Here is a 24504-nt window from a genome sequence, read left to right on the forward strand (position 1 = left end):
ACGTGCTTAAGGCCAGGGTCACTGGCACGGAGCTGGCGATTCAGCCAATCACAGCCGAGCATCTAACCTCCGCGAGAACGCGGGCTCCTGATTGGCCAGCGTCACGGACCGCCGTTGCCAACACGGGTAGCTTCAGCTTAGCTTGGTCTATGTGTGTGTGTGTGCGCGCGCTCGCCTGTATATGTGCGCGCTAGCTGTATTCACTGGCTTATGCTGATAAAGAGGAAAAGGAAGACACCATGCCAAGCATCCAAACCATGACATTTTGAGAAGGAAAACGCCTCTTAGGTGAAAGACATGCCTTAATGTATTTCATACGTAAGTCGCTTTCATCAGACTGAGAGCTGAACGCAGAGCTCAGTTTGTTTTTGTCGTTAGCTCGCGGTAGCTAGCATGGCGGCTAGCGCTAACTAACTAACTAACAGCCAGACACCTGGTCTGAAACTGGGAGTTTAATAGCGAGTTAAATACATTAATATGTAGTGTGTATATAACATTTTATTCAGTACATTAGCGCACTGTGCGTGAGGGCTGCTGCCTAGTCTTATTCCCAGTCCCAGGTCTGTTCCTCAACCGACAGCCATGCTGTTAATGTAAGGGAGGGATGGTCAGTCAGTGCAAACACCCAGTCTAGACTGCAGGTGAGTTAGCTAGCGAGCTAGCAGGTGACTTCGCTGGCTGGCTAGCTAGGTAGCTAGATAGTGGGCAGAAATGTCGCTAGCTAGCTGAAATGCGAGTGGGGTGTATGAAGTTGACTGAAAGCCAATGTGGGCTGTCCACACCGCTTTTGCAACTTTTACAGCACTTTTGCCCATCTGCTCTGGTTAGTTGATCGCCCTGTCTGTTGTTGCTTATGCCGCAGCTGTGTCGAGCGTCGAGGTGCGATCTCGTCCCTTTCCCAGCCTGTTGAAGCATGCAGCAAGAATGCAGCCTCTAAGCAGAAGAGATGCTGGAGTCTGGCATCAAACCAGGAGCCTACTGTACAAGAACCTTCTGATCAAATGGAGAACCAAGCAGCAAAGTCTCCAGGTGCTTTTTTTTTTTTTATATATCTTCATGTATTTTCGGTGAAGAGCTCTTGGAACAAGTGATCTTGGTTGTGTTAGTTCATCTATCATCCCTGACACATTCTTTTGACAGCTAGCTATGTTCCAAGCAAATGTACTTGCTTGACCGTGTTGATGTTTATAGTGAACATGTAGTCTACAAGGGAATTACATTGGTTTCCCAGGATATCTACATAAGTAAAATTTTGGAGTGTTTTGGCACTGCGCTGTAGAGAATTTGTACAGGCTGGAATTACATGCAATGGAGAACTAGGAGTGAGTTATCGGTATCCAAAACATCATCTAAGATTTTATATGTAATGTTGATGCACATAAAAAAAGGAGGGCTTGGGGCTGTAAGGTCACCCGTTGAATCCCCTTGGAGTCAACTGCTTTCTTAACATTCACAACTGAGGTGCCCTTGCGCAAAGCACCTAACCCCCAACTGCACCCACAGCTCTGGGTGTGTGTGTGCTGACTGCCATGGATGGGTTAAATACAGGAGGTTACATTTTGTTAAACACCATCTTTGTCTAAATGGTAAAGGGCTATTTGATATGTGGTTTTGGTTACTATTTTGTGTGATAACACTCTGCATGTCCTTAAAAATATGTTTGAGATAAAACTATATTAATAAATGTTAGTTATAACTGTGTTCATAACCATTTTTATTTCAGAGCCTTCTGTGAGGGAGCATTAATGGTTCTTTCACCACTATTATAAACAATTCTGACTTGGCAGGTTTTTCAAGAATGGGGTTTTTTCACAACAGACTACCCTTAGTGACTTTGTTTAACAAGAATTGAAGTTATGAAAAAAGGTGGAGTTCCCTTTTAAGATTGTCAGACTTTGTCACTAGCCATATGTGTCTCTAGCATACACTGGTCAAACTGGCTGAGAAGCCAAATATTGAGTGTAATCCTTAGAAACCTTAGTAGCAAGTAATGATGACATACAGTATAAATATGTAGGTCACGGTATGAATACAATTTATGCTGTAGAATTCGGCATATTTGAGTAATGGAAACTTCTCATTCTCAGTCAGAGTCATACGCGGTGTCATTGGCTGCTGGTAGGATAAGAGATCTATAAAGGCAGGATTATTGCACATTGTTTTGTTTGTGATGACACATGTTCACAAGGGAAAACAGCTAACGCCCAGTCATACACTAGGCCATGCCTAGAAGAACCCCAGTTCAGAGTTGTGTAGATTTTAACCTTTGCTCTGTCTTCTGATAGTAAAAGTTAAGTGTTGCATTCTGTAAGGGTTTGTTGTTGTGGGCTGTTATCGTAGCTCAGTAGGGCCCATTGCTATCCTTTTGATTTTGGAGAAGGATGGGGAAAATTAAACATTAAACCTAAGCCATTTCTTGGTGGGGGTCATGTAATTTTTATTTCAACTTAAGTTGCTCGAATGTATATTTAATACATCTTCCTGTGTCTTGCATGTTTCCTCGGGGAAGTATCTTAAAGCCTTGTGGAATGAATTGACTGTTAAGAAAATGGGTGCCCTCTTTAATAACACATCTATTACTGCCATTTAAAGTTGCACTTAGTGTTGCTGAGACTGCCCATCTTGTGATGCTGTGATGCTTTCTCTGCTAGTTATTAATAGGTCTAAATGGACCAAAGTGCAGCATGTTATGCAATGCCCTCCGCTGGACCTCTCACCAACAAGTGCCTGCTAAACCTTATTGATTTTTATGGAGGATGAAATGCAGGAATATTGTTTGACTCTTGAGGGTTTTGAAAACTCGATCTGTATGGGTAATATGTTTATTCACTCTTGTGTTCTTAGATCGGGTAGGGTTGAAAAAGCTTTGAGTTTAGTATGTAGAAGGGTTAGGTATCCATGTACATTCTTTAAAAATAAAGGAGCTACAAAGGGTTCTTTAAAACATGCCATATAAAATCACATTTTGGTTCCATAAGGAACTATTGTTGTGAAAAACCTCTAAATCGGTAATGAACCTATATGTCCATTTCACATTAACCTTAAAACTGTTCTTTAAACAGGCTTCTCTTTGGTTCTTTATGTTTAACTGAACAATGTGTAATAAATGTTTATCCTACATACAAGGCTCAGTAATTACATCCATGGAAAAGTAATATATTAGCAAAGCAATGCTATGTTTTGTGTGATTTATCTAAAAATGCTGTTACACTGTGCAGATGAGTCCAAGGGGGTCCTAATTGGTTTCAGCCAGTCTAGGTTTCTAGCCAGTCATACAAAGGGCACTAAGCATGCAGCATTGTGCCTATTTAACACTGCTGCTTTTACATGCAGTGCTTTTTTAAATGTTCCATTCAGACAAGAAAAAGAGCCTATTGGATAAAAATTAGGAACATATTGAGATGTCAGTTTAGTTTCTGAGTTTTGACATTTGCATCTGACAAAAAAAAGCGGTGACTGTGGTTGGACACAGATGGTATTTGACTTCTGCCTTTACCCCATCTGTAGTGCAGTGAACACACACACACACACACTCAAGCACACAGTGGACAGTGATCACGTGATCATGCCCGGTGCTCAAGAAGGAGAGAGGGTTAAGGGCCTTTCCCAGGGACTCAGTGGAACAGTGGAAGCTTGGCAAACCCATTTATTGAATCCACTACTGTCATCAGTTGACCATTGCTCTAAACACCACTGGCCCATTTGGGTAATAACTGAAACTTTTCTGCTATGTGTTTGATTGTTGCTTCTGCTCTGCACTGAATGCCTTACAGATAAAAGCCAACCCCACTGGTTTGTTTGGTACTTAATGTTTTATGTGTTTTCAATTATCTCCAGCTGGAAGTTCTGTGGAATAAAGTAATGCAGTTTTTGTTCTTTTTTTATATTTAATTATATGTTCTACAGCGGGAAGTAAATTTTAGTCCATTAGAAATATCACTAGCAATATCAGTTTATTATGCCTATAATTGACTTATGATGAAAATGCATTGTGCAAAGAGATCTCTCAGCAATGGTCTCACATTTTAGTCTTTTACATTTTGTCTCATATTGCTAGAGAAAACAATTGAACACCAACACGAATGGGTTTTAAATAGAACAGTGCTGGCTTTACGCTGGTGTATTCCAATGTGTATTGCAAATACAATGGGACAGAAGTGAATGGCATGTAGAGCGCTTTTTAATTTTATTATTTAAAAAAAAAACATTTTATCAGAATGCTCTCTCTAGATTATTTTCCTAATTATTTGTTATTAGCTTTAATCTTTCTGCCTCTCTTTGTCTTTGTGTAGGAGTTGATCCTTCCTCTGCTCCTTTTGGGCCTCCTCATTCTCATCAGCACCCTAAACCCGCATATCTACTATGGCAGCATCAGTACTACTGAGCTAGAAGAAGAGGAATACCTTTCGCTTAAAGGCCTGGGCTACACCCCCATTACAAATGTCACCAGTCAGATTATGGAGGAAGTGGCACAAGAGCTACGTAAGTTTCAATAATGGGTCATTCTCTGTCCACAAGCATTGAACCCTACAAACAGATTCTGACTTTGCAAAAGGGGCAGTTGCTGAGATATTATGCTTTGAGTTAGATCAGGAATAAGCTGTACCACTTGCACAGTTGTTTGATTGCTAATTTGTCTCCTTTAGATATGCAGGACCGGTTGGAGATGTTCTCTACTGAAGAAGACCTGGAGAACGCTAGCCTTTACGAACCCCTTGGCTATGTGGGAGTGGTGTTTCTTGATAATATGTCCTACCGGCTACGATTTCCCTACAACCATCTTCCTCTCCCTAGCGACTACACTGAGTCAATTGGTGAGAACAGCAGAGGAAATAATTATGATCTGTTGTTATGTTTATTTGTTTAAATAGCATAGTTCCTTTGATATGTACTGTATGTTCTGTGATTTAAAAAAATATTTTAAAACCGCTCTAAGGCAAAATCTACTTTTCCCCCTTATCCCTCAGCAAACTGTTATTCCAACTATTTGAACTGCCATGCAGCTAACTACTGGTACACTGGTTTCATTCGCCTACAGTCACTGATAGACGCTGCCATCATCCAGGTTAGAGTGGCAAAATACTGCATGTGTAGGTTGGAAGCCTACTTGCAGCTTATTTATTTATTCTAATGGTTGTTTTAAGAGCTCTTTTCTACATTATTAAGTCAAGAAATATGTAATGCAAGAAAAAATAAATAACACATTCAAAGCAAACTAGCAGTGTAAATGAATGCACATTTGTTTTTTAATCACACTCCCTTTCTGTTCCCTGTGTGGGGCAGATGCAGACGAAACGTTCGGCATGGAGGGAGCTGAATGTACGTGTGGTAATGATGGGTCACCCAGGCTCCGTGGAGGTCCAAAAGTTCCCACATGCTCTCATATCAATCTATCTAGTTCTGGCTTTTACACCCTTTGTCTCTTTCCTCATTGTCAATGTGGCAGCTGAGAAAGAGCACCGGCTCAAAGACACCATGAGCATGATGGGGCTGTACGACACCTCGTTTTGGTAGGTGTGGGGAATGAAAGATCTAGAATGTTTTTTGCAGTTAATCCATTTTAGGCTTTAATTTTCTTCAATCTAATGCTGAACAAATTTGTAATCAGAAAGCATTAAAAAAGCATTGATTTTCTACTATTCAGCATGATGTGTAAATATGGATATGTGGGAGAGCTTGCAGAATTCAGCAAAATTATACAGATGAGTTTTTAGAAGATTGATGTATGTGTTTGTTTTATGCACAGGCTCTCATGGGGTCTTCTCTATGCTGCCCTGGTGACCACCATGTCTGTTCTTATGGCTGTTATCGCTACATGGACACCGCTCTTTTCCAACAGCAACTTCCTTATCATCTTCCTTTTAATATTTCTATATGGCATATCTACTGTAAGTCTTTAATGACGTAATGCTCTTCTTCACTCTGTGTGATTGTGCATTTATTGCTATTGTCTTGAATCTGTTTTGTCGATTTTGACATGTGGACAAAGCACTGTTTTTTTAAATTATTTTTTTATTTTTTTATTTTCTCCAGATCTTCTTCTCCTTCATGCTGACTCCTCTGTTTAAGAAGCCCAAGTTTGCAAGTACGATGGGCTCTATGCTGACACTAGTATTTGGCTGTCTGTCCCTTTTTACTGTGCTGATGAGGGATTTCCCACAGTCAGCTGTCTGGCTGCTTTGCCTGCTGTCCCCCAGTGCCTTCTCTATCGGCATTGCCCAGGTAACATTTTATTAGGGCAGTGTTGCCCCAAGTCTTTGCAAGTTCTAAAACTAGAAATCTGAATTAAAGTCTTGATTGCTTTTAGAATAAAAATGTTGGTGGCACTCATTTATTTGGTGTGTGTGTATGACAAGGAATTGCTTTATGAGTATCTTCTTATATGTAATAATCTTAACATGCTAATGTACCTGGAAACTAGTGGCCACCAAATCATATCATCTCATTTCCTTATCTCCTAATGTTATTTAGGGTCTGTTCACATTCATATTGTTAGCAACATAAGCTTTATTTAGTTTATTAGCTTATTTAAGTATTTCTTATTTTCAGATCCAAAAGGTCTCCAAATGTATTTTCTTTATTTTGTTTCTTAGTTTTGGGTATTGATTCAAATATTTTAAAGGAATATACCCATACCCTAGCTTTGCTTGCTGTATGTGGACTCTGTGTAGGAACCTTGTTTAAGACAAGTGAATGTGTGTTTGTGTGTAGGTGGTGTATTTGGAAGCCCAGGGAGATGGTGCCGTGTTCTCCACTCTAGCTAATGGCCCACATGCACTGTATGTGCCGCTGCTGATGCTCTTCCTAGATTGCATCCTCTATCTGCTGCTTGCTATTTATCTAGACCAGGTGATGCCAGGTGAGACTTGGAGCTACATGCTTTACCTCAGCCTAAAAATAGTCCTATGAGTTTTTTTTAAATATACCCTAACATTCACAGATGCATGAATATTACTGTTTCTCTTTGATAAGAATAAAGGCTGAGAAAATGCTTGCCTGTGTGGGCTGTTTAGCTGATAGTTGCTTAAAGATCTCAGTAACATTATTCTATTATTTCTGGGTTTAAAACATGATTAACAAACAGCTTGCCACTATTCTACATAATACAGTTGTGGCCCTCTGTCTGCAATTCCTATCAGGAGCCATCACTGTAACAAGACACCACATGCAAAAGAGCAACAGTTGCAAATGAGTTGGAACCAGTGGCCAATGGATTAATCACATTTAATTAATTTAATTTTATGACAGCCCTAGATTATTGATTAATATTGATTATTGTTGTAATCACTTAAGCAACAAATGTGAGTTTGCCATAAGTGACTAAATCATAGTATACCTTTTTCTTCTTCAAGGTGAGTTTGGAATGAGGCGGTCTGTAATTTACTTTCTGAAGCCTTCCTATTGGTCGACGCGCAGCAAGCGTTATGTGGAAGTAAGCTCTGTTTATGAGGTGGAGGTCAATGGAACGCCAATGGCTGATGAATCTGTGGAGCCTGTTTCTCCTGAGTTCAGAGGCAAAGAGGCCATCAGGTACATTTTACCAGCATGTAGCACTCTTTAAATAAATATCTTTTCCATGAAGTGAAACATGTCTGAATTTGCTTTTAGCTACTTGCCTTGCAAGGAAATAAAACAAAAACATAGATACATAGGGGTCCTGCATTTAATGTGTCCATGTTGATTAATGAAGAGATTGAGCAAGCACTAGCAGCAATGAGTCTAAGTTGGTATATGGACTGCGCTGAAATCCAGTAAATCCTGCAGAGATTGGGGCCAGTGCTAGTGCATCTTACTGAGAGATGTGGCGTGCTGCCAAAACTGCCATTTAATAGCCATCACTTTTGTGTGTGTCTCTGTGTCTCTGCATAAATTTTATTTTGACCCCCCCAGGATCTGTAATATCCGTAAAACCTATAAAGAGAAGGACAGCACAGTGGAGGCACTGAGAGGTGGGTCACTCTTATTTGAATAATAAAATATTATTTTGAGTCCTTTTCTTAGATTACAAATAATTACTCATTTCTCTCACCATTCAAGTATGTTTGGTTAGTGCGGTAAGATTTTGGGTCTAAGTGCAAGGATTTTGGATACTTTTAAAACTGACAAACAAAAACTTTATTTTGAACGAGACCTGCCTGGAATCACACTAGTAACTCTGTGCCAGTTGTGGACTTTTTGTGGACAGATTTGGTGGTTAGGTCAATGTTTTTCCCGACATGGTGTAATTATTCCTTAAGAACCCCAGAACTGCATTGCAGTCTTCATATCTCAGGATCAGTTTAACTTATGACCACTCTATGACCAAATCTGTGTCCTGTCTTTATTTATCGATGAGGAATACAGCTTGAAAAGAATACACAAAATCCACTATTTTCTTGATATTTGAAATTTCAGTGTTTACTTGATATACGGACCATTATTTAGGCTATTCCCAGTGTTTACTCTCTGTGCTCTGTTACTCTCAAGTATTGGACCATGCTGCATGTAGCAAGTGTAGCTATTGATTTGTCAAACTGATTCCAATCAAATATTTTTGTAGGATTATAAGCCAAATAATGACTCATGATGTTGTATAACATTAAAATCAGATCTGTTTTTATAGTTTACACATTCATGTCTCATGTGCAAAAAAAAAAAATCACAAAACTGTTTGCTCTCTCCAAATATTATGGTTTTTAAAAATGTTTATTTTTATTTTATAATATTTCATTTATAACATACTTTATTAATATAAATCCTTGTGTTTGTCTTCAGGTTTGACGTTTGACATTTACGAAGGTCAGATCACAGCTCTGTTAGGTCACAGTGGAGCAGGGAAATCAACGCTCATGAATATCCTATGTGGCATCTGTCCTCCAACAGAAGGTGATTACCAGATTATGGTTTACTGTAAAAGTTTGACTAAAATAAATGTTCAGTTTGAATCATTTGACTTTGGGTAACTGAGCAAATGTAAGTGCTCCCAAATTGCATTACTGTTATTGGAGAAAAACACTTCTAACACTTTGGACTGTTGCCACACTATGGTAGTGTTTTTGAAATTTTAAACATGCTTATATAATCTGTTGTTAAAAATCCATCCTGTTTAACTTTTAGCGTGTGTAAGGTACCAAGTTAACTAGTATCTGTTAAAAGCTATAAATATGCAGCAGGAATTTTGTGTAATCTTAAAAATGATTGGTTGTATTTTGACTCCAGGTTCGGCTACCATCTATGGCTCTCCGGTGGCTGAGATAGCGGATGGGGCTGAGATGAAACAGCTTGTGGGGATCTGCCCCCAGTTCAACATAATTTTTGATGTGCTGACAGTAGAAGAGCACCTTAGGATATTTGCAGCTATTAAAGGCATTCTTCCCTCTGATATTGATAATGAGGTTAGAACATAACGCTATTCATTATTCTTCACATTTCAGTCTTAAGTGCAATGGATGAATGTGATCCTGGTCACAGTCTGTCAGTTTACCGATGCGCTTATAATTTGCATTCCCTAGGTTAGAAAAGTTTTGAAGGATTTGGATTTAGAGAAGATAATGGATGCACAAGCCAAGAACCTAAGTGGAGGCCAGAAAAGGAAGCTGTCTGTGGGCATTGCCATTCTGGGAGACCCCAAGGTAGAGTTTCCACATCTGTTAGTATTATGTTTGACACTGAGTATTTTAGTGGTCGTTTTTGGTAAATTCTCTCTCTCTCTCTCTCTCATTCATATATATATATATATATATATATATATATATATATATATATATATATATATATATATATATATATATATATTTTTTTTTTTTCTCTGTGTGTTTATGTATGTATATTAGATCCTGCTTCTGGATGAGCCCACAGCAGGCATGGACCCAGTATCACGTCACCAGGTATGGTCTTTACTGAAGAGTCGACGAGCAGGCAGAGTTACTGTTCTCAGCACACACTATATGGACGAGGCAGACATACTTGCAGGTATAGGAACTGTCAAGTTCTTGAAATTCTCTTGTACTGTCTTTCCTCCTAAAAAAATAGATACATATATTTAATTTTCTGTCTCTTCAACTTTGTTATTCAGATCGTAAAGCAGTCATCTCTCAAGGTCAGCTGAAATGTGTGGGCTCTTCTCTCTACCTCAAAACTAAGTGTGGAGTTGGATACCACCTCAGGTATTATCAGTATTACTTGTGTAAAATGACTTTAAGATGTGGATTATTTGCCAAAATTGGCATAGACAGTGTTACCCTGGCAATACAATTTATTTAGGTTTTTAAATTATTTCTTGTTTGATTTTTGTTTTTAAAATCATATACACTCCCCAAACGCTTTGTCAGGAACAGCTTTACTGCTTTCTGACATGGATTTCATAAGATGTTCTCTTCTGTCTTGGTCCATGTTTATGGGAGTGTTTTACAGTTCTTGCAGAGGAGCATTTGTATTGCAGGGCCAAAGTGTTTACATGATGTTTCTGGCCATATTTGCATGATTTTATTCATTGCACTGCTGCCAGACAATTGGCTGATTAATGGTAAATGCATAAATAATAAAGTGCTTTGTGAGCTTAACATATATTGAGATCATCAAGTGTTAATATCTGTATTTAAAATTGTACATTGTAATTAAATTTACGGCTTCTGCACATTTACATCTGTATCCAGGCAGATTTAGAAAGTAGTTAATGAGTACACCTTCTTTTGGCACCTAGATATGTGATAAACTGTTTCTTCCAGCCGTCCTGAGGGGTGTGTGTACGTGCGTGTGTGCTTGGAAAGGTGACAGGGTGTCAAGATGCTGTTTTTTTTTTTTCCTCCTCTAAACATGTGATTTCACTTTGTGTAGGATGTCTGTGACTGAAGTCTGTGAGGTAGACAGCCTCGCATCATTGGTCAAGCAGCATGTTCCGAAGGCTCAGTTGTCAAGGCAACAGGAGGCTGAGCTCACATTCACATTGCCTTTTGAGAGCATGGAAACATTTCCAGGTTTGGCTTCTGTTAACCTTCTGCTTTACCATCTGCTGTAGACAACACTGCCTTATGCTTGACTGATTAACAGTGTTCCTCACAGTTTTGGGAATGCTGACTAGTTGTTTTACCACCATGGTGTTTTCACCATGCTTCATGTACATGATCTGAATGGTTACTGCCATCTGTTCGGCAGACCCAATTACTGAGTAAATACCTACGTACTGGACACAGCACTGAGAGTGGATACATTGAAGCTGCTGAGAGTTGATACGTTGGCACAGAGTTTTTCAATGGCATTGGCTAACTTTTGGACAACAGAATAACTGCTGACTTGCTGGCTCTGCGCTGCCCACTGCATGTTGCATGGAATTTAGTTTGTATGTGTATTTCAAAAAAGGCTCATACAGAAACAGTTCCTTTAGTTTTCTATATCTCCATCATGCTTGGGCCCAGTTTTCAAAAAAACATTCTTAGTGTTAAGATCGTAACTGGTAGAGAGAATGTTCAGTGTGTTGTTTGCTCTACCATAATCTTTGATGCTTTGTGGAAACCTAGCCCAGGTCTATTTACATAATTGATCTTGTCTACTGACTTATTGATCAGCCTTCTGGATTGCTGTTTGGTAATGGACTTGGGCAAAGATGAAAAATGCTGCTCTTATTTTGTGCTCAGGACTATTCGCTGAGTTGGACTGTAGGCCTGACCTTGGCATCATTAACTATGGTGTTTCCATGACAACGTTAGAAGATGTGTTTCTTCGTCTGGAGGCGGAAGCAGAAGTGGATCAGGCCGGTAAGTAGTAAAACCAGTAGTTTCCACACTCTCTGTACCTTCTAAACCACTGATTTTGTGGTGGTTTGAAGAAGTGGAAATGTTTGTTACTTCCATGCTGGATAGCTGCTTCCTTCTGATGCTCTACAAAGCATGCAAAAAAGCCTTGATGGAACATGAAGCACAATTCCTAGCCCAGAATTCCTAAACAACTCTAAGAGAATTATCTGTACTACTCCCCTACCACTAGTTGTTCATAGCCTCAGTGTCCCATCAGTCCGCTTTTGCCAGACAGTGGAAGGTGGCTTGTAAAGCACAATAAGTTTAACCCAGACTTGACTCTGTTTGTTTCAGATTACAGCGTGTTTAACCAGGACAAGGTGGAAGACGAGGGTGACGCATCCTCACTGGATGAGATGGACCAGAGGCTACTGACCTTCTCAGAAAGCAGGCAGGATGCAGTGAAGGGCCATGCCCTGTGGAGGCAGCAGTTCAGCACTGTGGCCTGGCTCCATATGCTCAACCTGCAGAGAGAGAGGAAACCAATCATATACAAGTAAGGACAGTCAGTTTGTAAAGCATTAATTAGTGTCTTTTCTTTTCTTTCTTTTTTTTGACCATTGTGTTTCTTTTCTCTCTTCTCTCATATCAGTGTAACACTGTTCCTGGTCTTCTTGACTGCAGTACTGGTTCTATCTCTGGCTACAGGAAATATTCAGATCCACTCCCCCGACAGACAGTTCCAACCTATCTACCTGCTCCGCCGCCACGAAGCTCCTCACAAATATGCCACCAGCTTGCTTGTGCTTAACTCATCTGGTCCGTCTGCCTGTTTTTTTCCCTTGGATAGGAGTTTGCTTTATTGATTTAAAAAAGGCTGAACAGGCAGATCACATGCTAATTAATTGAACAATAAATGTGCTGTGCTTGAGGTTAATGTGTAAATTAAATGAATTAATTATAAAATGTGGTTCAGTGAAGCAACGCTAGAAGAGATGTAACATGGTCTCATTTAAATAGTGCTGACTTGCCCTTACTTGCTTTCATTTATTAGCAAGGTGTGAGAGGTTATGGATGAAGTTTTCCTTTCCTCTTGCATATTTTTTTGTAGACTCTGATATATCTGGCTTTGTTCACAACCTGGAAGCTCAGGACATTAAAGTGGAGATGATGAGGAAGTTAGATTACATGTCTGCTGCACCTCACAGTGCTGCAATCAATGTAACGGGCTCTAGTAAGGTAAGTCATGCATACATTATTGTCCATAGCAACTTATCCAGCAACACACACGGCCTTTACTTTAAACTATTTTCATTTGACTTTTACATGACTTTAGGTTTAAGTTCGGGGGTTAAGCTTAAAACTGCTATTTTAGAAGCACTTTATGGCTTTTAAAATTGCAACTTCACTATATCCATCTCGTTTACCTCTGACTAGTATCTTGACTTGTATTTGCAGATTAAATTAGTCAGTTAATGCATTCAAGTGTGGGTGGGAAGCATATTGAGCTGGAGTGGGGTGGAGCTGTTAAATGGAGCACTTGAACCTCTCAGGCTGAGAGCTGTGGAGCAGGGAGGCTTTGCTTGTGTATCTGTGCCTGAGAGTTCTTATCAGTGTAGTGGCCCTTGGATCTCTGAGACGGAGGCCAAGCTGGGGGAGAGGCATAATGATGCTGGCATGTTACTAATCTTCGAATCCTGCTGTGTTTATCTTTTTTTTTAGCATGTATGTGGCTTAGCCATCAGTTGAATTAAGTGAATTTCTCCATTTTGTTTCAATCATCTCCATTTTTGCATTCTCTCTGCAGGGTTTTGGTTACATTATAGCCTTTAACAGCACCACAGTGCACTCTCTGCCCATGGCAGTTAATGTACTCAGTAATGCCCTGCTCAAAGGCTTCAATGGCACAGGACAGATCAACACATGGACAAAACCTTTTGACTATGTGAGTACTTTGGATTTCCTCTGTATTTTAAGTTATCCATATGTTTCATTAGTATTAGATGGATAAGAGCTGGGTAATGTTATATTTAATGTGTTTTATAGTGTAAATTAATTTTGTTTTCTATTTGTGTGCTAGCAAATTCCAGATTCAACATCCTATGCTCTGGTTTACATTGAGGCGGTGATACTTGGAATGCTGGCAGCTGGCATGCCAGCCTATTTTGCAATGGATCACACACGAGATCGAGAGGTAATCATGTGTAGAAGGATACTTATTAGTCTCTGATAGTAATTGTTTGGATAACTGGCCCACAGAGTCTTTTGCAACACATTGCATCTCATTTATTTCCTTGTTTATCTTCAAGAAGTGTAATTCAGTGACAATCTAGTGACCATGTCTTATAAAAGTGTAAGATGTGATTGAAGCAGGATGTATGTTATGCCATTTTTAGATAAAGTGTCGCTCAACGTTAAGGATCTCTGGTATGGTGCCATCTGCATACTGGTGTGGGCAGGCTGCTGTAGATATCCCCTTCTACTACCTCATCCTCATCTGCATGACCAGCACGCTGTTTGCCTTCCACTCCACAAACCTTCTGTCCAACAGCAACGTCATGTCTGTGGTGAGGGGAAAACAAACAAACTGTACAGTGTTTGTTGCCTGCTGTAGAAAGCTGTTCTTTCTCTGCTGTCTCATAGCTCTGATTGAATGCACTGCACATGTATTGCAGAAACGTCTGCAGAAATATTCATGCAGAATCTCATCTCTGTCTCTGTTTTTCGCTTTCAGATTTTGTGTCTAATAGGATTCGGCCCTGCCATGATCCTCTTCACCTATTGTGTGTCGTTCATGTTTGCTAAAGTCCAGAGCAATAGAGACTTCTTCTCTGTCGTTTCAATGATGGTTAGTTAAGGCTACAATAGTTGATGTTTTGTATAAATTGTATAAAACAATAAAATGATGCTTCTCAGTAAGGAAGAGGTCAGAATAGACTTTTTTCAAATGGACACTTAAACACTTAAATACTGTTCTGTAGTACCACTCCTGACATGTTTGTGTGTCCCAGGTATGTGTAGTCTCTGCCTCTATGGTCCAGCTGGCCTTTGTGAATGAAAATCCTGGCCTGACGCGTGTCCTGCATAATACGCTGTGCTTCTTTAACCCACTGTACCCTTTGATGGGCTGCCTCAATTGCATTACTAAGGTGAGTATTTTGATTTTCACAATTTTTAATTGTTCTTATCTTTTTTTTCATGACATAAGATGCATCATCTTGAGGTTTTCCTCATCTAAAGCTGTCAGAAAATCAATATGTAATTGCTGTTTGTCAGTCTGCTCCAAAGTGAAATGTGATTTTAGTATGTGTATAATAGTAACGCTAGTAACAAGTGGCACTTTTTATACGTCATTCAGTTGAAATTTGGTTTCATCTGGTGCTGATTGCATGATGGGGAATTTGATAAATACGTTTTCATTTCAGGCCACCTTCCTTCTGTCTTTCCATGAAGAGTTCCTGTGGAAGAATCTACTTATTGCTGTTATAGCTGTGAGTTTTCCAGACTTTGCATATATGTGTGTGTGTGTGTGTGTGTGTGTGTGTGTGTGTGTGTGTCCATGATTTTGTTATGCTGTGTATTTTGTTTGCAGCCCTACCTCCAGTGCATTCTCCTGCTCTTCTTGCTGCGATGGTTAGAGATCCGCTATGGAGGCCAGACAATGAAGAATGACCAGTTGTGCAGGTTAGGATCAGGCACGTCTCATCTTGGACAACGCCTATGTTGTGTCCCACAAGCTTAAGCTAACTATCAGTGAATCTTAGTTTAACTATCTTAGTTTAATGTTTAAGGTCCTGTCTTTAAAGTCATCCATGAGGTAAACATTCTGAGCGAGGAAGCTAGTCTTTTTAACTGTGGTCAGTTGTCACTAATAATAGTGTAAATCCATAGAGAGGTTTATTGGATGGGACTAGGTGTGACTGCACATTCTCAGTAAGCATGTCAACCTAGCATTTACTAGAATAAAAAAAACAAGACCTTTACATTGCTCCACATTAAATGTTAGGAATCTTATCTCTATCCTAATATTATGAAATGATCTAAATAGTGTAATTATCCCTGTTGTTTTGCCAGCTGGTATGGTGAAAATGGGCTAATTTACCTAATTACCTAATTTACCAAAGTTGACATTAGCACTACTTTTAGGAAATCTGTGGGACATTGTGTACACTGTGAGAAATGTGTTTAGTATGCTGTCATTTCCATATGTTGTCAGTTTCAGATTGACATGTCAAGCAACTTTAACTCACTGCAGTAGCCTGTCTATCTAAAGTGCTTAGATGAAAGACAGCATTTATGGGCACTTAGAAACCATTTAACGATGCAGGATGCCTAACATCAGTCTGACTGGCAAGCGTGTGTGGGAAGGATGGAGATGGATAGGAGGTCTCCCACTTGTTATACTTTTTTTTATACTAAATTTTAATAGCTGATTTTTCACTTTTCCCTTTTCAGGATCTCTTCCAAAGCCAAGGGCAAAGTACAGCGGAACCCAGAAGAAAATGTTGATGAAGATGAGGATATTCTGGTGGAGAAGGCTCGAGTAAAGGAAGCCCTCACCTGTCAGTGCTGTGAAGAGGTGCTTTGACCTGACCTCAAACTTGCATAATCTTTGTTCCAGATGTGGTTCAAAGCTCAGGGGTTTTGCTTTACTAAATTCAAAATCCACTGTGTTCATTAGTGGTACCTTAAATTCTTGAAAAATGAAAATCTTGCTACTGTAAATGCAAAATAGGTCTGGTTTGGAATGTGCAAATGTTGTGGTAGTGATGGAAGTGATTACAGGCAAGGCCTGGATTTAACAAAACTTCTAATAGCAGAGGTTTTGACAATGTTAATTCTCTAAGTCTAAGGGCGTTTTCCATTTTGCATATCTTCTTAAATTCGCCTTTAAAGACGCCTGCATATTGGATAATACCCATGTTTTATATCATGTTCATGTCTCAGTGACCAGTCAGCTTTTAGAAATTCTAAATATTTACTTAAAAAAAAACACACAAACAAATAACCACAACATACCTTTTACATATGCAAATGAATTGGTTTGGTGCTTGAAATACCATTATAAATGGTATTAAAAAAAAAAGGGCAGGTTAGTTGACACTAATGATTTACAACACTGACTGTTCAATCAGTAGGGATTAAGTTATTTTATTTATGCTGTCTAAATTAGAAGCTCCAGTGATATTTTGCAGTTTTGTATTTACACTTTACATTGGTGTGCTTAAGTGTTGTGGACAGTGAGCAAAGACAGGTAATGGACACTCTTCATGTTCTCAGAAACCGGTTGTTGTGGTGAGTAACTTGCGGAAGCAGTATTCAGGAAAGAAAGAAGGCTTCTCCCTTGGCAAGAAGAGAAAAGTGGCTGCCAAGAACATATCCTTCTGTGTTCGTAAAGGTACATGTGTTTCTTCTGACTGTCTGCTTAATGGCTTTGTTTGAAATAGCATAATACTTGCGTGCTGACTGTGCCCAAAAGTAGTAAGTAGTAAGCAGTATGGCACAAACATGATTTTCTCTAGCACAGAAAAAAACAGGATGTCAGCTCTGGTTAGATACAGTATTTATCATATGCAAAGCACTTCATACTGATCTGAAGTGTGGCATGCAGTATATCGTTGTCCTCTTAAAATGGTAAGAGAAAAACCAACATCTCCCACTGAACCTTCAATGAATGTCAGTATAAAACTTCTGCGAAGTTGTGGAGTATTTTATTTATCATGAAATTCTGACCCAATGTAAAGAACAACTGCCAGGTTCAAATTATGTCAAAAAGTGAAAAACTGTAAAAATGGACATAAGATTTTTGCAGGTACAGCACACCGTTCTAACAAAGTCCATGTGTTCGATGATCTCCCCAGTATTTGTTTGCCTTGTGTATATATTAAACTCTGTGTGAACATACTGTTGCTCAGGTGAGGTCCTGGGGCTTTTGGGGCCTAATGGAGCAGGGAAGAGTACGATCATGCACATGCTCTCTGGAGACACAAATCCCACTGCAGGACAAGTGTGTATTTCATCCTTCTTTCCCTTTATTTTTAATAAAATGTCTGCATAAAACATTAAATGTAAAATACAGATCTTAACTGTAAAACACTGGAACATGATCAGAGGTGGGTAGTTCAGGTCAGTAATAATCCTTTCAATATTTTTTCTCTAATAGTCTGGACATACTTGCTTTCCTGTTTTTTCTTGTTTAAGCTAATTTAAAGAAGCCAGGCATTTGGAACACAAACCTTAACCTAACCCAGGGTAAACCATTACCCAGATCACCTTCTGTAGCTATAAAACTATAGCTTTGTAGCCATGTATAACATGTACATTGCATGCTCTGAATCCAGCAACCTTAGGTCATCAATACAGGTCTTACACATTATCCTGTTTTACAGATTCTGATGGGAGATTATGGTACAGAGTTCAGGCCAGTGGATAACCCACTTGAGCATGTAGGCTACTGCCCTCAGGTGAACCCTCTCTGGCCTAGGATCACCCTCCAAGAGCACCTACAGATCTATGCTGCCATTAAGGGCTTACGTGACAGTGATGTACCAAACATCATCAGACGGTACCTCTATCTTGCTCTCTTGTCCATACAACCATGTTTTATGCTTACTGCACAGAGATGAATATGGTTACATGTCCCTGGAGAGATTCCTGGAGAGAGATAGATCAGCATTCGTACTCTGTGACGGAATAAATATCTGTCTGTGTCTTTAGTTTAGTTTAGTTAGTTTCTGTGCATTAAGATTAAGTGTCAGGTCTGTGTGTGTTCTCAGTGTTGTTAATGCTCTGGAACTGAAGGAGCATCTCCACAAACAGGCTAAAAACCTGTCTGCAGGGATCAAGAGAAAGGTGAGACCAGCACAGAAGCTTATCACAGCCTGTCAGTATTAATAATCTTTAGTCCACTAATATGTTTAACATTTTTGTGCTTGTTTCTTTGCAACATGACCTAATGCTGCATTGTGACTCTATAGACCTATCCTAATAACAGTGTAATGTGCTTATCATTTGTTTGCAGTTGTGTTTTGCTTTAAGCATGCTGGGAAACCCTCAGATTGTGCTCCTTGATGAGCCCTCGTCTGGGATGGACCCCAAATCTAAGCAGCGCATGTGGTAAGGCTGCATTACTAAATTGTATTCTACACTCAGATGTTAATACTTGGAACAAGGGTTCCCTATTCTAGGGGATCTTTTGCTATGCACCTTTTTGTGCTATGCCTCTTTTACCACACCTGATTCAACTCATTAACTGATTAATTAAGCTACACATTTGCTGGTTCAGATGTGAACGTCCTTGGAGTCCACAGGACGGACTGACTGACATTTGATGATGTGTACATTCAAGGCATGTGTAGACATGTATAACATTGGACACATACTCAGTTTGTCAAAACTAAAAATGAGTCAAAACACACCCTTGGTGTAATGTTAACATTTCAGCCATTGTTAATTTGTTGGCCTCACATACAGATAGCATCTGTAAAGCAGGTAATGTAATCTGAATTGTGCATCAGAATTGTTTCTGCTGTAATCATAACCCATGTATACTTTTGCAAAAACACACTTTCTGCAGTACTGATTAAACCATTGTCCACTGTGCCAGGAGAGCGATACGTGCAGCTTTTAAGAACAAACAGCGTGGTGCCATTTTGACCACGCACTATATGGAGGAGGCGGAGGCTGTATGTGACAGAGTGGCCATCATGGTTTCTGGCCAGCTACGGTTAGTTCAGCTCTATCACCTTCTGTTTTACTGTAGTGGTGTTTTCTGTACATGCAGTGTTGTTTAAGGTCAAGAGTATCCACAATCATTACTAAATAGTGTGGCTTTGTGCAGAGACGTATATATGTTAATGACGACACTGTGACTGATGTAAATTCAAACAATTAAACACATACATACATTACTACAGTAAATAAACAGATTGGTTTGAGTATTGTTCTTATGTGGATTTCAACAGGTGCATTGGCTCCATCCAACACCTGAAGGCTAAGTATGGTCGAGGCTACAGTCTGGAGATTAAGCTTCGAGAAGAGCTCACAGGCCTCCAGCAGGTGGCACTCTTGCACAAGGAGATACTAAGGATCTTCCCTCACGCTGCACGTCAGGAGAGGTGTGTGTTTAGAACAGTGATGGAGCAAAATGTCAGTTTGCTTCTGATGCCCTTCATGTGTTGACTTGTGTTGTATGTGTCACAGTTTTGCCACCCTTATGGTTTACAAGATTCCAATGGAGGATGTTAAATCACTGGCCCAGGCTTTCTCTCGGTTAGAGAGTGGTAAGTGGCCACAGAGCACATTAAATGAAATAATTTTTTTCTGTACTCTATTTTCTGTACACTATTAAAATTACATTTATTCTGTTTCTGTGTAGCAAAGCAAAACTTCAACTTTGAAGAATATAACTTTTCTCAGTGCACACTTGAGCAGGTTGGTCATTTTTCTACTCCAATTTTCTTTTTTTGGGGTGGGGGGGGGGCAGGACGCATCATTATTGTTTCTTATATTGAGTTAATAATGTGTGTCTTAGGTTTTCATGGAGTTTGCTAAAGAGCAGGAGAATGAGGAGGAGGAAGTGGGCTCTCTCAGCACCACTTTCCAGTGGCAGCGGCTTCGTCAGGACGGCCCAGCATCCTTCAGTCACACTGACAGCATTGTGCACCAGCTGTGAGCCCTTTTCGCTCTCCCAGTCTCTCCTTCGCTCCCTCCCAGTCCCCCACTTAACATGTGCCACTCTCCTCACTCCAGATAATGAGCGCCCCCATACGAGGCGCACACCTATGAGGGTCCATAGGCCCATTGGAGTTGGCACAGGCACTGAAACAGCCAGCATGATGGCATCATGGCTCAGCTGACTTACATACTTGTTCTGGCATTGTTTTGTTTGTGTTTTTTTGTTTGTTTGTTTTGGAGAGATTTTATTTTATTATGAAATTCACATACAGTAGGTTGCACTCTCTATGGACTACTTAATGTATTGGTCATTCATTGGCTCTGGTAGGCAGGTGAACAATGTGTGAAACCTGTGTCTCAGTCTCACCATCCTGGTGTTGTGACGCTGTGTATGTGGAATCAATCATAGATGAAGAAAGGAACTCATGGGAAGGACCTCATGCCATTAGGAACCATGATGGAACCAAAGCAGGCAACCGAACCACTACAACACTTGCTCACATCAACACCAAAAAGGTGTTTTTGGTGTCTGTAGTCTAAGATCTATTGTTAGATCTAATGTATATAGATACACAACAAAGGGAAGAAGTCTAGTCGCTTTCTTTTTCCTTTTGGGTTTTTGATGCATGTGCTTGAACCTTTGCAAGCACACAGAGCTACCGAGGGAGGAACTTCATTCTAGCTGCATTGCTCAGCCTTGAAGGGTTTTTTTGGCCTCATCAGAGTACCACGGCCCAGCTGCTGAGATATACCAGCATGTGGAGACTCTGCTTCACAACCCTACCAACGGTGGCCTGCCACCCAGGCATGCTGAGCTTCCTCTGTCTCTGCTGCAACAGAGGAGCTCCTTAGACTCCTCTCCTCAAAACACCAGCACGCGTTTCAGGCCCTGCAACTACGTCCAGCTCTCCAAAGACTGAGGCCTAATGATGAGGCATGGACCTGTACAGACAACTAGAAAAGATTATACAAATTGAAGAACTTCTATACCTTTTTGTCAGTGTGTTTGTCTGGCTTTTTTGTCTTCTCTCTCTCTTTTTTTTTTTTTTTTTTTTTTTACTTGCCCGGTGGCCTTCCTGTGGAGCAGTTTAAACGTCCAAAATGATTGAGACAATAGCTTGAGAATGTAGTTCCCATGCACTCCGCTCAGACGCATGTAGCACTCCAGATCTGTCAGAAAACTAAACATGGCCTAGAGGCAGCACGGAAGACTTTGAAGTGAGAGGACTTTTTTTCCTGTTTCTTTTTTCAGTTTCCATTTTAATTATTTAAAAGGTGATTACTTACGAGCAAGGCTTTGAGCGCATGATGGTAATATGATGCCGTTTTGTTTGGAAGCACTGTCTGTGTGTGAGGTGTTTTATCTTACTGTTGTAGCAAAGGTGAAGTTCCTAAGAGCTTTGCGCTGGAGAAATTACTTTTTAATGCGGGTTTCAGATGCACTTTTGTTTTTTGTGTGCAGCATATTAACAGTGTTTCTTTTATAAGGGAGTTTTTGGGAGAAATATCAACATTCAGAATTATTCTACATAATCTGCTGTTGAGTCTTTGGCACATACCAAATACAATGAAATACTAAATAGGTCTGATGGTTTAATCGGCTGTGTAATTCTTAGTGTTTTTAAATGGTTGTTTGTTCTAAAATTAACACATCAGATTCTTGCAAGCTGTTGTTTATAAAGCTGATTGTGTTTCATCCAAACTGTTGTGGAGTTTGCAATAAAAGCATTGTACTCTTAATTCCTATAGAGAATGTTAATCTTGGTCTTCATACACTTAGACTAAGAGGGCATGGTTGTTCTGTTTCAGCTTGATTTTAGACCTCTAAGAACTGAATTGTTGAATTTTACTTAATTTGGTGAAAGTGAATAAAAAAAAGCATCACTCCAATAGTTTCCACTTTTAGATAGATTACGATAAGATTAGGCATTAAGAGTTCCAGTGCATATTGACGTTAGCATCACTTTTAAGGTCAAGGTTTTCTGGAATGATTGGATGGTTTAGATCAAGGTCCTCAACCCTGGTCCTAAAGGACCCCCTGCGTATTTCAGTGGTTTCCTGTTCTAATACACCACCTCCCACTCAGGAAGGTTTTGTCAATGAGCTGATAAGCTGGAGTGCATGGCAGGGGGTCCTCCAGGACCAGGGTTGAGAGCCACTTTCAAGTCTACAAACAAATACATTTTGAAGTGATTGGGTGGTTTAGATGACCCCTGACAGAATTCAGATTGGCCTGAAAAAGCATATAAAACACGACCCAACAGAGCCAGCCATTCTTCTTTAGTGCACTTGGCTTTTGTTTAAATGTGGTGGCTTGCGCCAGTCAGCCTCTTAAAACACAAGGTGTTTGTCTGTAGGAAAAGCTGTTTGTGTCCATTTTTGAGTTTTTTCCCCAGGATTGCTAGTTGTTTGTACATATTTCAGTATTGTTTGTCTCCTCACTACCCAGTGAACACAAAAGGGTTTTGGACTACAGAGCTGCCTGAATGTGAAAGGAGGAAAGTAACAGTAGTAGTAGTAACAGCCTGCTTAAACCGGTCCTCAAAAATTGTAATCTGTGTTAAGATGGTGCATTGTGTTGAGTTCATGTCTATACTATATTTTATTTATACTAAATTTGGAGTTTTGGAGGGCTTTTAAAATATTTATACTTACAATATTTACACTTGACTAACTCCATTTGACTCATGGGTAAACAGAATATGCTCCTTTTTATTTATAATTCTTTTTCTTTCTTTTTTTTAACATCTGGCCCAAAGCATCAGGAGCAGTGCACTCCAGTTCATGTTAGGGAAGCCGTGTGCTTCAGCATCTGCAAAGGCAAAAAACAAAACCAGTAATCCGATGTGAATGTGTTGGATGTTGTTGGAATTGTTCTTCTTTATTAAGTTGATGCTTTTGTTTGAATAGATAAAAGTCCAGGGGAGCGGCAAGTTACTATTTTTTAATGAGCTTTATTTTTTGCACATATGTAGCCTCTTATACTGGTATGGTAGAACGTCTCAATGACGTCTGTTTTTCCTTTCATAGATTCAGGTTGGGTTAGGGTGTGTTCTGTGAAAATCCTATCGTTTAAGCAAGATAATTATTTTCTCCAAAGTGCAATATATCAATACCCTTCAAGTGTGTGGTGTGGTCACTGCTTTCTGTAAATGATGTGTCATGGCTAACTGCAATATTGATGTTGTCTCTTTAGTGAACTCAGAAGTGTCTTGCAGTAAAATGTAGCCATTAATATGTAACCTTGTAGAATGCTTTTGCTTTGCACTCCTTTGGTTTTAGTGCCCAGAGCCTGGGAAACAGTGAACTATAGAGTAAACAATTAATTATTATTTGAAAGAGTATGGTTGAGTAATTAGAAAGCCGATCTGGTTCATTGTAATGCGAGGATTGCACCGAGATCAGGTTTTATTAGTCGTTTATTTGTAGTCCTCAGATTATGATGCCTCATTGATCTCCATACATTCCATAATATGAAACTAATCATCTTTTTGAGGAAACTTATTTTCTGACTTCCGCTTCTTGCTTCAGAACACTGGAGAGACCTTTTTTAAAAAAAAATTATTTATGTTGATTTGTTTTGCTGTATTATGCAATCTTTTTAAGAAGTGTGCACTCTTTTTCTAGAAACTCCTGTTAACTCTTGTTGTGCCACGTGACCTGATGTGCTTGTTACTCATTTATGTGCTGGTTTACACACACACACACACACACACACACACACACACACACACACACGTCCATTTATTTAGCCATTGTTTGTTGAAAAGCCCATCTATGTAAAGCATTTACCCCAGAGGATTGAAATAAAGAAAATGCTGAAACTCTGCAGCCCCCCTCCCCTCTTTTATTTTATTTTATAGTACCGCTTGCTTTTCTTTGCTTGTCACCTTGTTACTCTCAAATGTTCTTTTGCTCTCTTATTTGCCACTGTTCTGTTGGCTGTTCAGTTCACAGCCCTAACAATGATCAGTCAGGTAAAGAAATCACTGCTTACACCAGCAGAGGGAAGTATTGTACAACACTCGGATTTTCACTAAATGGATTTTCACTAACTAATAATACTGGAATCCTTTTTAAAGTGGCTCTTGTTGTAGTAAAATGTTTATTATACCTT

At 39.6% G+C, this 24504-nt stretch overlaps 1 protein-coding gene across 3 annotated transcripts; it reads left to right on the top strand.

Moving 5' to 3' along the window:
- The first annotated feature begins 156 nt into the window (after nucleotides 1–156).
- On the top strand, nucleotides 157–24214 carry abca5 (ATP-binding cassette, sub-family A (ABC1), member 5). 3 transcript variants are annotated; one of them, XM_072666703.1, is made up of 39 exons: nucleotides 157–318; nucleotides 863–1029; nucleotides 4293–4482; nucleotides 4647–4814; nucleotides 4968–5065; nucleotides 5284–5510; nucleotides 5747–5888; nucleotides 6034–6222; nucleotides 6712–6859; nucleotides 7353–7530; nucleotides 7891–7949; nucleotides 8755–8865; nucleotides 9199–9374; nucleotides 9492–9611; nucleotides 9813–9951; nucleotides 10055–10145; nucleotides 10816–10955; nucleotides 11613–11732; nucleotides 12066–12267; nucleotides 12364–12530; nucleotides 12823–12950; nucleotides 13519–13656; nucleotides 13792–13905; nucleotides 14108–14278; nucleotides 14446–14559; nucleotides 14723–14860; nucleotides 15137–15202; nucleotides 15304–15395; nucleotides 16167–16290; nucleotides 16992–17109; nucleotides 17627–17718; nucleotides 18101–18276; nucleotides 18488–18563; nucleotides 18733–18827; nucleotides 19318–19437; nucleotides 19676–19828; nucleotides 19914–19993; nucleotides 20089–20144; nucleotides 20245–24214. In XM_072666703.1, exons 1-39 carry the CDS (start codon nucleotides 306–308, stop codon nucleotides 20383–20385), a joined length of 5037 nt encoding a protein of 1678 aa, XP_072522804.1. In that variant the 5' UTR covers nucleotides 157–305; the 3' UTR covers nucleotides 20386–24214. The 3 variants fall into 3 exon arrangements, with proteins under 3 accessions (XP_072522804.1, XP_072522805.1, XP_072522806.1); XM_072666704.1 differs by having other exon boundaries at nucleotides 157–288; XM_072666705.1 differs by lacking the exons at nucleotides 157–318; nucleotides 863–1029; nucleotides 4293–4482; nucleotides 4647–4814 and having other exon boundaries at nucleotides 4982–5065; nucleotides 5284–5319; nucleotides 5447–5510.
- The last annotated feature ends 290 nt before the right edge of the window (nucleotides 24215–24504 follow it).

The sequence above is a fragment of the Salminus brasiliensis genome, chromosome 22 (genome assembly GCF_030463535.1).
Source record: "Salminus brasiliensis chromosome 22, fSalBra1.hap2, whole genome shotgun sequence".
NCBI classification, from domain to species: domain Eukaryota; kingdom Metazoa; phylum Chordata; class Actinopteri; order Characiformes; family Bryconidae; genus Salminus; species Salminus brasiliensis.

Coding starts and splice junctions, on each gene's coding strand:
- abca5 (XM_072666703.1), top strand. Junction 8,866..9,198: donor CATCTGTCCTCCAACAGAAG/GTGATTACCAGA, acceptor TTTTGACTCCAG/GTTCGGCTACCATCTATGGC. Junction 10,146..10,815: donor GGAGTTGGATACCACCTCAG/GTATTATCAGTA, acceptor CACTTTGTGTAG/GATGTCTGTGACTGAAGTCT.